The sequence below is a fragment of the Piliocolobus tephrosceles genome, chromosome 9, assembly GCF_002776525.5.
Source record: "Piliocolobus tephrosceles isolate RC106 chromosome 9, ASM277652v3, whole genome shotgun sequence".
NCBI classification, from domain to species: domain Eukaryota; kingdom Metazoa; phylum Chordata; class Mammalia; order Primates; family Cercopithecidae; genus Piliocolobus; species Piliocolobus tephrosceles.
In genome coordinates, this window is record NC_045442.1 from 54,756,834 (window position 1) to 54,772,740 (window position 15,907).

Consider the following 15,907-nt stretch of genomic DNA (forward strand, 5'->3'; position numbering starts at 1 on the left):
TGTCATTGAATATTGATATGTATCTGGTATGCAGGGTGAAAATGCAGTGAACAAGAGTAATTATAAAGAGGGCAGGATGATCTCCTGGGGGTGTGGGGCTTTCAGTAAGTCCAGTGGGTCAAACAGATCAGTTGACACAGATTACCTGAGGATCTCGTTAAAATGCAAATTCTGATTAAGCAGGTCTGGATGGGGGCCTGAGATCCTTTATTTTTAACAAGTTTCTGGGTAATACCTCTGTATTTGTCCCTGGATGACACTTTTAGTAGCAAGCATATAGATTATCTGGAAAAGCAGATGTAAGTTTGATTAAAATAAATCTAACCCTGTATTTTCCTCCTTTTATAGGTATCTATAGCGGGACAACCAGCAGGAGTAGAATCTGCCCGAGTGAGAATTCGGGTAACTATTTATTTAACATTGTAAATTGATGTCAGCAACATTTGCATTATAAGGGATTAAAAATATAATAATTTATCATTTTATAACCAAATCATGTTCAATCAGTAGGAAATAGTGGCAAAAGTTATTTTAATATCTATCATAGCATTCATTATTTAAATGTTTATTGTATATGTTCAAAAAGTGAGTTTCTGTGTTATTTATAAACTTTTTTCATTGAAGATGTTTCCCAGAGATGTTCTGGATTTTATCTGACTCAGTTTTTCTAGTTTTTATTCAATGATCATAAAGAGGCCTAAGGAAAAAATGTCACCAGCAATGTGAGTTACAAACTCTCAGGTTTCATAAAAGGCTCCCATCATTTAAAAACACTTGTAGGCCAGTTGTGGTGGCTCACACCTATAATCCCAGCACTTTGGGAGGCCAAGGCAGGAGGATCACTTGAGGCCAGGAGTTCATGGCCAGCCTGGACAATATAGCAAGACCCCATCTGTCTCTACAAAACATTTTTAAAAATTAGCCAGGTACAGTGGCACATGCCTGTAGTCCCACTATTCAGGAAGCCAAGGTGAGAGGATCACTTGAGCCTAGGAGGTTGAGGCGGTAGTGAGCTGGGATGACACCACTGCTCTCCCGCCTGGGTGACAGAGCAAGACTCTGACTCAAAAAAAAAAAGAAAAAAAAAAACTTTATATAATGTAGCTAAACTTAATATATATAAGGGCAGTTTATGTTTTAAAATCCATCTTCAGAAAAGAATCAATGAATGATACACATGTCTGAATGTCTAATGCTTTAACTCTCTGCTTTGGATTCTCATCATTTCATTTTAGGAGCTGCTTCCTTTGGTGCTGATGTTTGAGCTACCAATTGCTGGAATTCTTCAACCAGTTCCTGATCCTAATTCCCCCTCTATTCAGCATATATCACAAACGTACAATATTTCAGTATCATTTAAACAGCGTTCCCGAATGTATGGTGCTACTGTCATAGTACGAGGGTCTCAGAATAACACTAGTGCTGTGAAGGTAAATTATTCAGATAATTCTGCACATCCTATCTGTACAAATTATATGGGTCTTATTTTTAAAGAATATTAGACTAATTTGATTTCTAGAATTTTCCTTCATTCTACATTTTGGTTTGCAGAATATGCTGTATTTTTCCATAGCTGTTAGAAATGCAATAGAATCTTTCCCTCTATATGGACAGTTAATGTATAGGATGATTTCCTTCCCACCCTTTTCTCTTAGGAAGGAACTGCCATGCTTTTAGAACATCTTGCTGGGAGCTTAGCATCAGCTATTCCTGTGAGCACACAACTAGATATTGCAGCTCAACATCATCTCTTTATGATGGGTCGAAATGGGAGCAACATCAAACATATCATGCAGAGAACAGGTGCTCAGATCCACTTTCCTGATCCCAGTAATCCACAAAAGAAATCCACCGTCTACCTCCAGGGCACTATTGAGTCTGTCTGTCTTGCAAGGCAATATCTCATGGTAAGGTTACTGAAATAAGTGTTACAATTTCTTTAAACCTCTTTGGATACAGTGCATGTTTTTGCACCCACTGTACTAATGTGATATTTAGGAAAGCACTTTGGAAGCCTCATCAAATAAGGAAGTTTCTTGCTAAAAGGAAATAAGCTAGAAGAGTAAGGTTCATAGTGCCTCAACAGGTTCAATTTCATTGCATATGTAATTTTATTTCAGTGTTTTCTTTTTGACTTAGATTAAACACGGAAGACATTATAGTGAAATAATTGACTACATTTTGTGGAAAGGATGGAAGGTGACTGTTTTCATCTGACCTGTAATATTAGTGTGCAGTTTGTATTTGGCAAAAAAAAAAAAAAAAAAAGTCCTCTGTTTAAACAGAAAAGTAAAAATACTATTTAAATTTCACCATCAAAGACAAATTTTATTAGCCCAAAACGTTTGTATATTTCGTAAATCTTTGATACAATTAAAAAATACTATTTAAGCCACAAATTGGAGTGTCACTTATTGAAGGAAGAAAAGCCAAGTTATATGTTATAATTCAATACTACTTTACTACTTCTAATTTATAATTGCAATATTTCTGTCCTTCCCATATTTGTTTAAAACCCCTTGACTGGGCGTGGTGCCTCATGCCTGTAATCCCAGCACTTTGGGAGGCCAAGGTGGGCAGATCACTTGAGGGCAAAATCGAGACCAGCCTGGCCAACATAGTACCTCATTTCTATTAAAAATATAAAAATTAGCCGATATAGTGGTGGACGCTTGTAATCCCAGTTACTCAGGAGGCTGAGGCAGGAGAATCGCTTGAACCCAGAAAGCAGAGGTTGCAGTAAGCCCGGATGGCACCCCTGCACTCTAGCCTGGGCAACAGAGGGAGACTCCATTTCAAAAATGAAAAATTAAATGAAATGAGATGAAATGAAATATCCCAGTGTATGGGTTGATCGTATAGTAACAAAGTGGATGGACGTGATGCTGGGCTCACAAATATTTGTATTAAAAACACCATTGTATTCTCTCATTCAGTGCTTGACCTTTAGTGGCATTTGAATCAGTAAGCCTCAGGTGTGACATTTAGTATTATTAACTTGCAGAGTTTATTTTTGAGAAACTTTCAGAAAATCTAAGTTTTTATTGTTGAGTCCATTCCTCTAACAGATGAGAACTTGGAATCATTAATAAGATTGTAATCCATGATTTTAAGAAATTTGTTGTGAATGATTTTTTTTAACCAACCTTATTTTCTCAGGTTATTTTTAATATACTGTACTACAAGTCAGATTTATATTTATATCCAAGAATTGTTGTAATTAATCTTCCTTTTTTTCTGCTTTACAAGTTCTTTAGATGTTTCTTTTTTAGTTCAGTGAAATTTTTCAAATATTCTCTACAGTTATTAATCCACATTTATACTTTGACCATACCTACCAAAAATAATGACACATATTATGGCACAACATTGAAATAACTGAGGGAGAAATTAAAAGGCTTTAACCCATACTTTAAATACCATCACCATTTTGTATAGCACTATTCTTACAAAAATCACTTTCTGGCCGGGCACGGTGGTTTACACCTGTAATCCCAACACTTTGGGAGGCTGAGGCAGGTGGATCACAATGTCCGGGGTTCGAGACCACCCTGGCCAATGTGGTGAAACCATGTCTCTACTAAAAATACACACAAAAATTAGCTGGGCCTGGTGGTGAAGGCCTGTAATCCCAGCTACTCAAGAGGCTGAGATAGGAGAATTGCTTGAACCCTGGAGGCTGAGGTTGCGGTGAGCCGAGATCGCGCCACTGCACTCCAGCCTAGGCGACAAAGCAAGACTCCATTAAAAAAAAAAAAAATCGCTTTCTTCCACAGGAGAAATGGAGCATAGTATTTTATTTCTTTTTCTTTTTTTATTTTAGGTAGGGTCTCACTTGGTTGCTCAGGCTGGAGTGTAGTAGTGTGTTCTCAACTCACTGCAATCTCTGCCTCCTGGGTTGAAGTGATTCTCATGCCTCAGCCTTCGGAGTAGCTGAGATTACAGTCGTGTGCTACCATGCCCAGCTAATTTTTGTAATATTAGTAGAGGTGAGGTTTCACTATGTTGGCCAGGCTGATCTCAAACTCTTGGCCTCAAGTGATCCACCCACCTACGCCTCCCAGAGTGCTGAGATTATAGGCATGAGCCACGGTTCCCAGCTTAGTAATTCATTTAAATCCTAGTATGTTTAATGGTAACGTCTCCTGATACACATTTACAAATTCCAGTACCCAGTGGGCTAACACTGGAAATTCTCTGCATCAGAAGTATATTACATTGTTCCTGGACTCAGTAGATCAGAGACTGTATGAAGAGCATTAGAGAAAAGAAAAATCTAAAAAATGAGATAGTTAAGGGACAATAGTAACAATTTAATCCGGGAAGGAGTAAAGGTTTAAGCTACATTAGGTTAAGTAGGATTTATATTGGTGAAGATGCCTTTGATGAGTTAAGACAGGGGTCCTCAATCCCTGGGACACGGACCGGACCAATACTGGTCAGTGGTCTGTGAGGAACTAGACCACACAGCAGGAGGTGAGCAAGGGAAGCTTCATGTGTGTTAACAGGGGCTTCCCATCGCTCACATGACCACCTGAGCTCCACCTCCTGTGTGATTAGCAGTGGCATAAGATTCTCATAGGGGCATGAACTCTATTGTGAACCATGCATGCAAGAGATTTAGGTTGCGGGCTCCTTAGGAGAATCCAATGCCTGATGATCTGTCACTGTCTCCCATCACCTCCAGATGGGACCGTCTAGTTGCAGGAAAACAAGCTCAGGGCCCCCACTGATTTTACATTATGGTGAGTTGTATAATTATTTAATTATATGTTACAATGTAATAATAATGAAATAAAGTGCCAAATAAGTGTAATGTGCTTGAATCATCTGAAACCATTCCCCCTTCCCTCCCCCTCCCCGTTCCATGAAAAAATTGTCTTCCGTGAAACCGCTCTGTGGTACCAAAAAGGTTGGGGACCCCTGAGTTAAGATACCAAGGTACAAGATCCTCTTAAAGGATTGTTGAGAGGCTGGCCTAACCTGGAGGAAGGGGAAGACATACAGACAAAGACCTGTGGTTGGACAAGCAAGTCTGGGCTAAAATGTGGAACTCTTTAAAATGCTTGATCATGTTTAGTTTTCATTCAATATACAATCAAAAGCTACCACTGGAAGTCATTGAGCAAAGCAAAGATTAGTACCCTTGATATAGTCGAGAATCTAGTTTCTAGCGTAACTAACAAAACTGAAGTTAGAGAATAAAGGAATTTTCCAAGGTGCCCAGTGGATACAAATAATCCGGGGCCAAAAACAGAAACTTAAGACATATAATTTTGTCATCCAAAAATGATTCTCTCCCCCTCAACGTTAATGCCACACCTGTCCTCCAAGCTATGTGAACTTACATAATTTAGCTTTAATACTTCAGTTTAGTCTTTAAATCTGTAAAGTATTGCATTCTTTGCAGGCGTATTAAATTATCAGGTGTTTAAATGATTAAATTTTTACCTCCTAAACATTCTATTGTGACATTTTCTAGGGTTGTCTTCCTCTTGTGTTGATGTTTGATATGAAGGAAGAAATTGAAGTAGATCCACAGTTCATTGCGCAGTTGATGGAACAGCTTGATGTCTTCATCAGTATTAAACCAAAGCCCAAACAGCCAAGCAAGGTTGGTTCAGAGTCTAGACCCAGAGAATTATGTATCATATCATATGCTGTATAATTTTATTTTGCATACAAGTATGTATTTGCATATACTTGAAACTGTTACTCTATACAGGTTGAATATCCCAAATCCAGAATGCTCCAAAAGCTAAATCTTTTTGAGCGCTGACATGACAGTCAAAGGAAATGCTCATTGGAGCATTTAAGATTTTGGACCTCAGTATTAGGGATGCCCAACCAGTGCAGATATTCCTAAATCCCTCAAAACCCCAAATCTAAAACACTTCTGGTCCCAAGCATTTCAGATAAGGGATACTCAACTTATATATGTGATTATATATTTAGTTATCTAATATAAATTTGTGACAGTATTCATTATAGATCATCATTTTCTTTATATACGTGTTGGTTTTTGGAGTCCATTTAGAGTAACCATTATTTTTCAATATTTAAATGAGAAGGAAAGAACATTTGTTCTTAATTTGGAATCTGGTAACTTGAGGCTTTACTAAGTTACCCGAGAGTTGATAAAGCTACTTACATGTTGTGTGTGTGTGTGTGTGTGTGTGTGTTTGTGTACATGCCCAGTGTAATTCAGAAATTGTTTAGACTACTTATTATATGCCATCTCCTGCACAACCTGGAGAGTTAAAGAAGCGATGCCTGTGCTTTTTTGTAAATACTTTAAGGACTGAACTGTCTCAAGTTCAGCGTTCTTGGAACCTCTCCTCGGAGTGTTGTAAAATTTCAGTAACTACATGTAGAGTAAAAATTTAACGGAATAATTTTATTTATTTTATTTTTTTGAGACAGGGTCTCACTTCTTTGGCCAGGCTAGAGTACAGTGGTACGATCATGGCTCACTGCAACCTCGACTTCCTGGGCTCAGGTGGTTCTCCCACCTCAGCCTCCCAAGTAGCTGGGACCACAGGCATGTGCCACCACACCCGGCTAGTTTTGTATTTTTTGTAAAAATGGGATTTGGCCATGTTTCCCAGGCTGGTCTTGAACTCCTGAGCTCAAGCACTCCAGCCACCACGGCCTCCCAAAGTGCTGGGATTACAGGTGTGAGTCACTGTGCCCAGCCCAGAATAAATCTTTTATTAAGTACTAGTAAGAATCAGGAAGGAGGAATATTTCTACATTAGAATTGTTGTTTAAACTAGCACAGCCACTTTGAAGAGCAATTTGTGATCATCCCATTACTCTAAAATATTGATTCCCCTACCTGCAGCAGTTCTACTTCTGATTATACTCTGAAAACAGGAGTCAACACGAGAATGGTGTTGAGTAAAAAAAGTATGTTGTATCATAGTATGTACTCAATGGAAGCATTTTTGTGTATATATATGTCTATACATTTTTAAGTACAAAGCATTGTCTAGAAGGAAGCACACAAAAATCATGATGAGTTGCCTTTGGGGCAATAGAAAGGAAAATGGAATAAAGTAAACAAGGGAAATGTTCTCTTTATTTAACAAAAATCAGAAACAAGAAAATAACACCATTTTAAAATCTTGAAACTATAAATCTTATATGTATAGAATGGTGTATATGTAAGTACTTTATATAATTTGGTATGTGTAAATAATGTGGTAATTGCTGTCCAACTGAAGAAAAATGATCTTGCCTTCTCCAAAAGAAAACTTTAAAGGAAAAAATAGCATTGATTCTAAGTGAACTTGATATAGTGAGTTTAAAGTTAGGAAACAGGATGTTAATTTTATGTATCGTGAAGCTTCATGTGTGACTAATTTGAATTGACCAGAGTCACTGTAGATCCCAGGACTAAAAGATAAAGATAGGAGAGACATTACAGGGCTTGTGCATATTAAGATGGACAGGCAGAAGAATTCCAGGAGTTCAGTAAGAAATTAGCAGAAGTCAGAGAAAAATAGATTGTAAATGAGAACTCCAAAGCCTTGCAGCATCCCAGGACCATTTAATTATGCCCAAATGGCCCCCATTCTAACTCTGCTTTAACTACTTTCTCAGCCACGATTTTTGATTTGTTTTTTGGTCCATTGAGGGCTTTCCCCTTTGAGTTCACATTTCAAATTTTCTAGATGAGTCCATTGAGGAAGAAAAATTATTTATTATTTAGAATTTTTTTACCATAAGCTTTGTCATAGATATGTCACCAATGAGGAATAGTCATACTTCAAGGTCTATTAGCTAACTAGTAAACCGTAAATGTCAAACATAAGTGATGATGATTATGCAGTTTATATGTGGTCACAAGTTTGATTTGGTATGTAATGACAAGATGCAAGGGGGAAGCCTTAGTGTAAAGATGAGAGGCTATAAAAAGGGAACCCAAGTTCCCATCCTCTTGCTGCCCCTTCACAGCTATGCCATGACCTTGGCTAAATCCCTTAACTTCACTGAATATGAATAATGATTCCCATTCTATGAGGTTTTGCTGAGAATGGGAACATATATGCAGCTACTATCAGCTCCTGGAACCCAGAACATGCCCAATAAATGGTAACTAATCATTTAGGGTTTTACCAGAAGGTGTAAACTTAAGCACTAAGTGGTTAGAATTTGCAGATGATTTAAAAGCAGCATTGATATGTCCCCTGAGTGGAATTCTTATTAGCGTATTCATTTTCCACCTCCCTCCCCTCCCCCATTCATTGTAGACTACTTGCATGTCACTTTTTTCCCCCATTATGTGTTTCCATAGTCTGTGATTGTGAAAAGTGTTGAGCGAAATGCCTTAAATATGTATGAAGCAAGGAAATGTCTCCTCGGACTTGAAAGCAGTGGGGTTACCATAGCAACCAGTCCATCCCCAGCATCCTGCCCTGCCGGCCTGGCATGTCCCAGCCTGGATATCTTAGCTTCAGCAGGCCTTGGACTCACTGGACTAGGTATACAATTTATTATTACAGCACGTCTCAGTCACTGGGGAAATGCTTATATGGTTCCCTTTCTTTCTACCATTTGGGTCTACATTTAAAGGCTTTTTTTTTTTTTCCTTCGGGCTCTAAGATCAGGTGAAAAGCCATACAACCTGAATCAATCCATTTTGGGATTTCTTAGTCTCTGTGGATTTATTACCCAGATTCTTCCCATGTTTGCATAAATAATCAAGGTCTGACTATTTTATTTTCAGTGGCTGTGTTGGTTCTAAATTAAGAATGCCATTGAGATTGAAGTAAGCATGCTGACTGTAATTTATGTTTGTTCTCTCTTGCATTTGCAATATTGCCGTCAGTCCCTAGAGATAAAGATTATCCAGTTTGCTTTTTAAAAAGTAATTGCAAATCTGTATGAGGGGTGGGGAGGGGGGTGAAAATAAGTAGAACCTGTATCTCCAGTGGTTAGACCTGCCTTACCCAGACACAAAGGAAATCTAGTCTGAGGTCAGACCTGTATTTCTGTCTAACGTGAGGAATAGAAAATAGAAGAATGAACAAACATCATCATCTCAGAGCTTTAGTTAAGAAAGTAGAATGAGCCGCTTAATAGTCATGGTGATATTTATGTCCTCATCTGTGGATTGCTATTTTATAGGCTGAAGTTGGTTGCTGTATTACAGTTTTGCTAGATTCCCTTCTTTCTTGCACATTTCTCAGTTGCATTTGTTTTCCTTAATCAGTACTCCTAGCAGATCATCCTGGGGCATTCAGTGTTGATTTGAGACAAAAAAGAATACTCTCAACAGTCTTTAACATTTTTTTTTTCTAATAGCTATTCTTACTTTTAACTTTTAAGAAATTTAATACTCTTATATGATTGATTTTTCAAGTAGCCCTGCCTAGACATCATTAAAGAAAGACTTTTTTTTTTTTTTTTTTTTTTATCTTGGCCCCTAATCTACCAAAGTTGTTCCTTCCACTGGGACCTGAACAGATATAATAACATAGCAATGACTGTGAGTCAGGAAAGGCCAATTAGGTAACTTAGCAGGAACCGAGTTCATCCTGCACTAGAGAGAAAACAAGTGAGCAAAGATTCAGTAACTGAGTTTTTAGAATGTTTTCATTATTATACCTATCCTGTTATACTTTATGCTTTATATGTATTCCTGGAAACTTGTATACAAATCCACATTTCATTCCAGAACATATTTTAAATGCCCAAAGGAAAATTTCATTATTTAAATCAAGCATTGACTCCTTACAACAACAAAAAAACCAGCATTTTTTTCTGAGAAAATTTTCATCATTGAGATGGAGCCCAGAGAATTCATGTATATGTTTTGAGATACATTCAGGAACTGTTCTGATAGCCTACCCTATCTGTAACGGGGACAAATAGGAAATCTACCCTACTACAGGAAAGCATTCCCTAGTCGCTGCTACATGTGAGTAGTTTGAAAAGGGTTTGTTTGTAAGGAGATGACAAATGAGTTATGCAGAAGAATAAAAATGAGTCTCCACTTGAGCAGCATTTTGTTCATCCTGGGTAGCTGACATGAATGCAAAGCACCTGGTGATGTTCAGTGACCCTAACTGCTATCCTGGTCTGGGCACACCTATCTTCCATTTTCTGATAGCAACTGTTTGTGGATAAGCTGCTTCCTCTGTTGGAGCTCTATGATGCAAAATTCATGTGAATATTTGAAAGAAAGTCTGTCATCCATATTTTATATTTAGAAAATATCAGATTATATCATTGTGCGTTACCAATGGCAATATTCGTGCCATGTCTATTTTAAAATCTTAAATTTATGTGAATTGACTTTATATATTCATTTATTACAGGTCTTTTGGGACCCACCACCTTATCTCTGAACACTTCAACAACCCCAAACTCACTCTTGAATGCTCTTAATAGCTCAGTCAGTCCTTTGCAAAGTCCAAGTTCTGGTACACCTAGCCCCACATTATGGGCACCCCCACTTGCTAATACTTCAAGTGCCACAGGTCAGTATCATTTAAGTATATTCCAAGGTGTGTATTCTTAGGTGTTACCAGTCTTTTAAATAAAATTTACTAATGACTCAGTTTTCTTAGGGCAAAATTAGGGTTCAAAGCACACTCCATTGAAACAGAAATTCCCTGATATGTCAATTAGTTAAAATGAAGCACAGCAAAGCAGTTTGAGTTTTTCATACAAGTGAAATACCATCTTCAGATCTGATGAGCAGACCTGGTAGTTAGGTTCTAGTTAGAGTAACTTGCTGGTAGTAATGTACATCTGTACAATGATAGGGTTAGATAAAACGTTCTCTATGGTGTTGTCCCATTTTAACACTCTTTTGTGTTTTTACAGTAAATAGTACCTCTGTTTATGGAGGTGTCAAAATTGAACTCTTTCCTGAACTTGCAGCAACAAAAAATGTTTTTATTGTTAATAAAAATAATAGTTGAATCTGAGTTTCTTCCTAATATCTGTCATCATAAAATGTTGTTGTAGGTTTTTCTGCTATACCACACCTTATGATTCCATCTACTGCCCAAGCCACATTAACTAATATTTTGTTGTCTGGAGTGCCCACCTATGGGCACACGGCTCCATCTCCCCCGCCTGGCTTGACTCCTGTTGATGTCCATATCAACAGTATGCAGACCGAAGGCAAAAAAATCTCTGCTGCTTTAAATGGGCATGCACAGGTAATGGCTTTCTGCTAGAATGTGTGTGTGATCTCTGCTGTTTGTAAGAGATAAACCCCTGGTAAAGTTAAAACATGTTTAAACTTTCACCTAAAATGAGTTTTATTTATTTTTTGCAACTTTTATTTTAGGTTTAGCGGGCACATATGCAGGTTTGTTACGTGGGGAAATAGCATATTTAACCCACCTTGAGTTAGTTTTTATAGATGGTGAAAGGGAGGGGTCTGGTTTCATTCTTCTGTATATGGCTAGCCAGTTTTCCCAGCGCCAGTTATTGAACATGGATTCCTTTCCCTATTGCTTGTTATTGCCAACTTTATTGAAGATCAGATGATTGTAGGTGTGCAACTTTATTTCTGGATTCTCCATTCTGTTCCCTTGGTCTATATGTCAATTTTTTTTATGCCAGTACTATGCTGTTTGGTTTCTGTAGCCTTGTAGTATAGTTTGAAGTTGGGTAGTTTGATGCCTCTAGCTTTATTCTTTTTGCTTAAGATTGCTTTGGCTATTTGGGCTCTTCTTTGGTTCCATATGAGTTTTAGAATAGTTTTTTCTATTTCTGGGAAAAATGATGTTTGTAGTATGATAGGAATAGCATTGAATCTGTATATTACTTTGGGCAATATGGCTACTTTAATGATATTGAGTCTCCTGATCCCTGAGAATGGGATGTTTTCCATTTATCACCTACGATTTCTTTCAGCAATGTTTTGTAGTTCTCCTTGTAGATAGCTTTCATCTCCTTGGTTAGAAGTATTCCAGAGTGGTTTTCTTTTTTGTGGCTGTTATAAATGGGATTGTGTTCTTGATTAGACTCTCTGTAAAATTGTGACCATATTTGTATGTTATTTTCTATTGTTATTTAGTCTCCAAATATAAAATATGGTGCAATATCCACTTCATCACTTGGAGAAAAAGTGCTGAGTGCAAATCACAGTGATCCATCCATCCAGACAAGTGGGTCTGAGCAGACATCTCCCAAATCAAGCCCCACTGAAGGTCGGGAACTGTATCCTTCTGAAATTCATTTTGGTTTGTTATTTGGAAAAAGGAGGTTGTAGAGAGTCTATGCAGTGATTTTGAGTTGGTTTTGCTAAACAGCTATGATTCATCCTACCTCAATTATGTGGAAAGACAACATCCTGAATAAAATTTCAAAGAGAATGGTGAAAGATTAACTGAAAAGCACTTTGCACAGAAAGAATCATTTCCCCATTACATTGTAAGTTCCTGAATTGAAGTGAAGGTAATTGTGTAGCAGAAAAGCATCAACTTACTAAATGTGAGATATATATCTATGTATAGAGAGATATATTTCCCCCAAGTAGAGTATCTTTTTATAACCTTTTTACCCTTCCCCCAAAATCTTTAAAATATATAAATATATGCGGGTCTTCTCTTCAAATTGAGTTTTGTGACAACCTGAACTTGTTAAGGGTTCTCTTTGCAGATGAAAGAGGTCTCTGTCAGGTTAATCATGTCTCCATAGAGTAGGGTTCTCATTTGTTTCCATTGCAGATAATTGTCAGTTGGAAGGTGATGTTGTTTAGGTATTTCACTTTTTTTTCTTCTCCTCTGCAGGTTGTAATGATGCTTTTGTTGAAGTAGGCATGCCTCGAAGTCCTTCCCATTCTGGGAATGCTGGTGACTTGAAACAGATGATGTGTTCCTCCAAGGTTTCCTGTGCCAAAAGGCAGACAGTGGAACTATTGCAAGGCACGAAAAACTCACACTTACAGTATGTATTTTAATCTTAAAAGAGTCCTTGATTTTTTGAAATGATGTATATTTGTTCTCAACTCTATAGTTAGTACTCTTGGATTCAAGTCATGTTTGATCTCATCCATGGGTGTTTTCATTTTATCTTTTAAAAAAATATTAAGGAATAATATCTGATAATTTTCACCCTTCTCTTTCTTCTCTGTAGTCCCTTCCCCATTTAATGAATTGATTTATATCTGTGTCCTTTAAATCATCTGTATTACTCTGAAACTGTAGCATTCTCTCTGCTCTCCAGTAATCAGCAGGGCCATTTTTATTCTCTGATTTTTGCTGTTAGAAATTTTCCCACTGCGAATCCTCTTTCATTTGGCTTTGAATTTCTTTCTTATGTGGCTCTTTTTTCCCAGGGTAGTTAATTGCAAACTTTTAAATAAATGCTTGACATTATCATGACTTTGTTTATTCCAAATCACTTTGGTTATAAATACATAAGTTGTATTAAATATTAAATATAACTCTTCCTTACCATAGCACAGTTAAAGTGTGTCATCCTTACTCTTTTTTTTTTTTTTTTCTCCATGTATTTTGGGCAGTTTCTACAGTGTAAGGTTTTGTTCCCACCTATTCCGTCCACCTGATTTCCTCTGCTGTCTTATTAGTTCCTGGTATACCGTTCTAGAGTGTCTTTATGCAAAGATTAACATACATCATTTTACTTCTTCCCATTCTTACTAAAATCCATTTTCCTTTATAAACTCTTTGGTCAATCATTATTACCCACTGTTGTCCAGTTCTCCTTTATCTGTGTTTTTCTTTACATGGTGCTGATACCCTAAATTAATGTTGTTATAGACTAGAGAAACAGTTTTACTTTCTTGAAACTATTGAAGTGTTTAAAATAGATACCCATTCTTGTCATCACTGAGTGTGTTCTGAATCTTCTCATCATCCTCTTCTGGGTTAAACTGAAGCCTCCAGAAAGATCTCCCTGCCTCCAGTCTTTTATTAGCTTGATCTATCCTTTATTTTGCTCCAGCCATTTATTTTCGAAAACAGGTCTAATCTTGTCACACTGTGGCTTCAAATCCACCAGTGGTCTGTGTTGCATGCTTCCTTTCTTTTTCTTATGCTCTTCCTTCTGATTTGCTGTTCTCCTGGCCTTTGGCACCAGACAACTTGCAGATGCTCTTAAGTTCCCAGTTCAAATGTCCTTTGTGTAGCCTCTGTCAACTTTTGTCAAGCAAAGTTCACCGTCCCTCTTTTTGTATTCCAAAAGTACTTTTCTAAATTCCTCTAAATTCCCTTGGCACAGCAGCTGAATAGTTGAACAAATAAAATCATGAATGAATAAACAAACCAGTTCTTGATTGATATTGCAATCCCTATTTTATTTGAGCTTAAGATGCAGTTAGATTTGAACCTGTGGTGTATGCATTCTGTACATACCATGTGTTGTAACTCACGTATTTGCTGCTCATTGTAAGAAGCACTTTTATGTTCTGCCTGTCCCCCTCAACAGACTTTGAAGAATATTTATTTATCTGCTACATTTATTTGTTACCAATATCATATACATATTTCATACACATGAACTGGATCATCTGCATGCCTTCAAATTGACTGAATCTCTGTTTAGACTTTGCATGCATGAATCATTGATATCTCCTTGATGTGTAAATTTAGAAATCTTGTCTGTACATCTATTCCATCTATGTCATATGCAGTATACCACATATACTGTATATATTGTGTTTGAATGTGCATCGTGAAATAGTTTCAAGTTTTACCCCTACAGTCAGAGTGCCCGATTTCAAATTCCATCTCTACCAGTCACATTAGAGGTATGATCTTGGACAATGTACTTCCCTCATCCGCTAGTGGGGATAACAATAGTACCTGTGTCATAGCATTGTTGTGCATTGTTGTGAGGATTAAATGAGAGAATACATGTTAATAGCTGATGGTGATAAACATGCATAGTAAATGTGGCACATAGGAAACATTCAGTACATTTGTATATATAGTGAAGTGTTAAATTCTACACTTTTATTTCACAGCAGCACTGACAGGTTGCTCTCAGACCCTGAACTGAGTGCTACCGAAAGCCCTTTGGCTGACAAGAAAGCTCCAGGGAGTGAGCGCGCTGCAGAGAGGGCAGCAGCTGCCCAGCAAAACTCCGAAAGGGCCCACCTTGCCCCACGGTCATCATACGTCAACATGCAGGTAATGGTAATACAATAGGAAAGCCATTCAAATGTCACATGTTTGGGTTCTGGTATGGAGAATTCAGTGAGTGTTCAGCAGTAGTGCAGAAATCAGGTTTTCCTTCTCTGCTACATTCAAAATGAAATTTAAATATATAGGTAGCAGTTAGTTTGCTATAAACATTAAAAATGAAAAGCAGTATTTAGCTTAAGTGAGAATTCTTTAAAATATATTTAAAATGGTGCAGAATGGTGTGTGTCACTATCTTATGCAAATAACATGATTCATATGTTACTTAAAAAAATTTTAAATGAGTTTGCAGGACTGCATTTCTAAGTATTATTGCTTCATGACGTAGTCTTGGATAAAGAGATATACTATTTTCTATGTAATGAACATGATAAATGTGTTTGGTGCCACTTAAAGATAGTTATGAGAATAACTAATGTGGAGTGTTCTTTGAAAGTAGATGATGAATATTATTGATATTGTTGGTTCACAGATGTTTCATAATTAAAAAAACAACTTCCTTTAAATAATTTTTATGATTAAACAACTTCCTCAATAGGAACTTGCCATGTATCCATTTTCAAACTATTAGGCTAATTACTCAGAATAGACTGTTGACCATGAAAATGCAGAAATATGATTTCTGTATAGATGACAATATGAAAAATAAGGACATTGTGCTTTGTGCTTTTAGAGATGTCTGTAAACATTTGATGTCAGACCAGAATTGCTGAGTAGACTTACCTATTTTATCTTTCACCACCAAAAAAGAGGAAGAACGTTCCACAATATCC

The 15,907-nt window shown here is 37.1% G+C and overlaps 1 protein-coding gene across 1 annotated transcript in view; it reads left to right on the forward strand.

The window, feature by feature from the left end:
• Positions 1–15,907, forward strand: part of BICC1 (BicC family RNA binding protein 1) — a 324,892-nt gene that overhangs the window by 281,491 nt on the left and 27,494 nt on the right. Inside the window, exons 6-15 of the mRNA XM_023185583.2 lie at positions 349–402; positions 1,236–1,430; positions 1,656–1,907; positions 5,483–5,614; positions 8,300–8,486; positions 10,326–10,487; positions 10,981–11,177; positions 12,044–12,176; positions 12,759–12,915; positions 14,957–15,122. Of these exons, the coding sequence (XP_023041351.1) occupies positions 349–402; positions 1,236–1,430; positions 1,656–1,907; positions 5,483–5,614; positions 8,300–8,486; positions 10,326–10,487; positions 10,981–11,177; positions 12,044–12,176; positions 12,759–12,915; positions 14,957–15,122 (1,635 nt within the window). The remainder of the gene's footprint in view (positions 1–348; positions 403–1,235; positions 1,431–1,655; positions 1,908–5,482; positions 5,615–8,299; positions 8,487–10,325; positions 10,488–10,980; positions 11,178–12,043; positions 12,177–12,758; positions 12,916–14,956; positions 15,123–15,907) is intronic.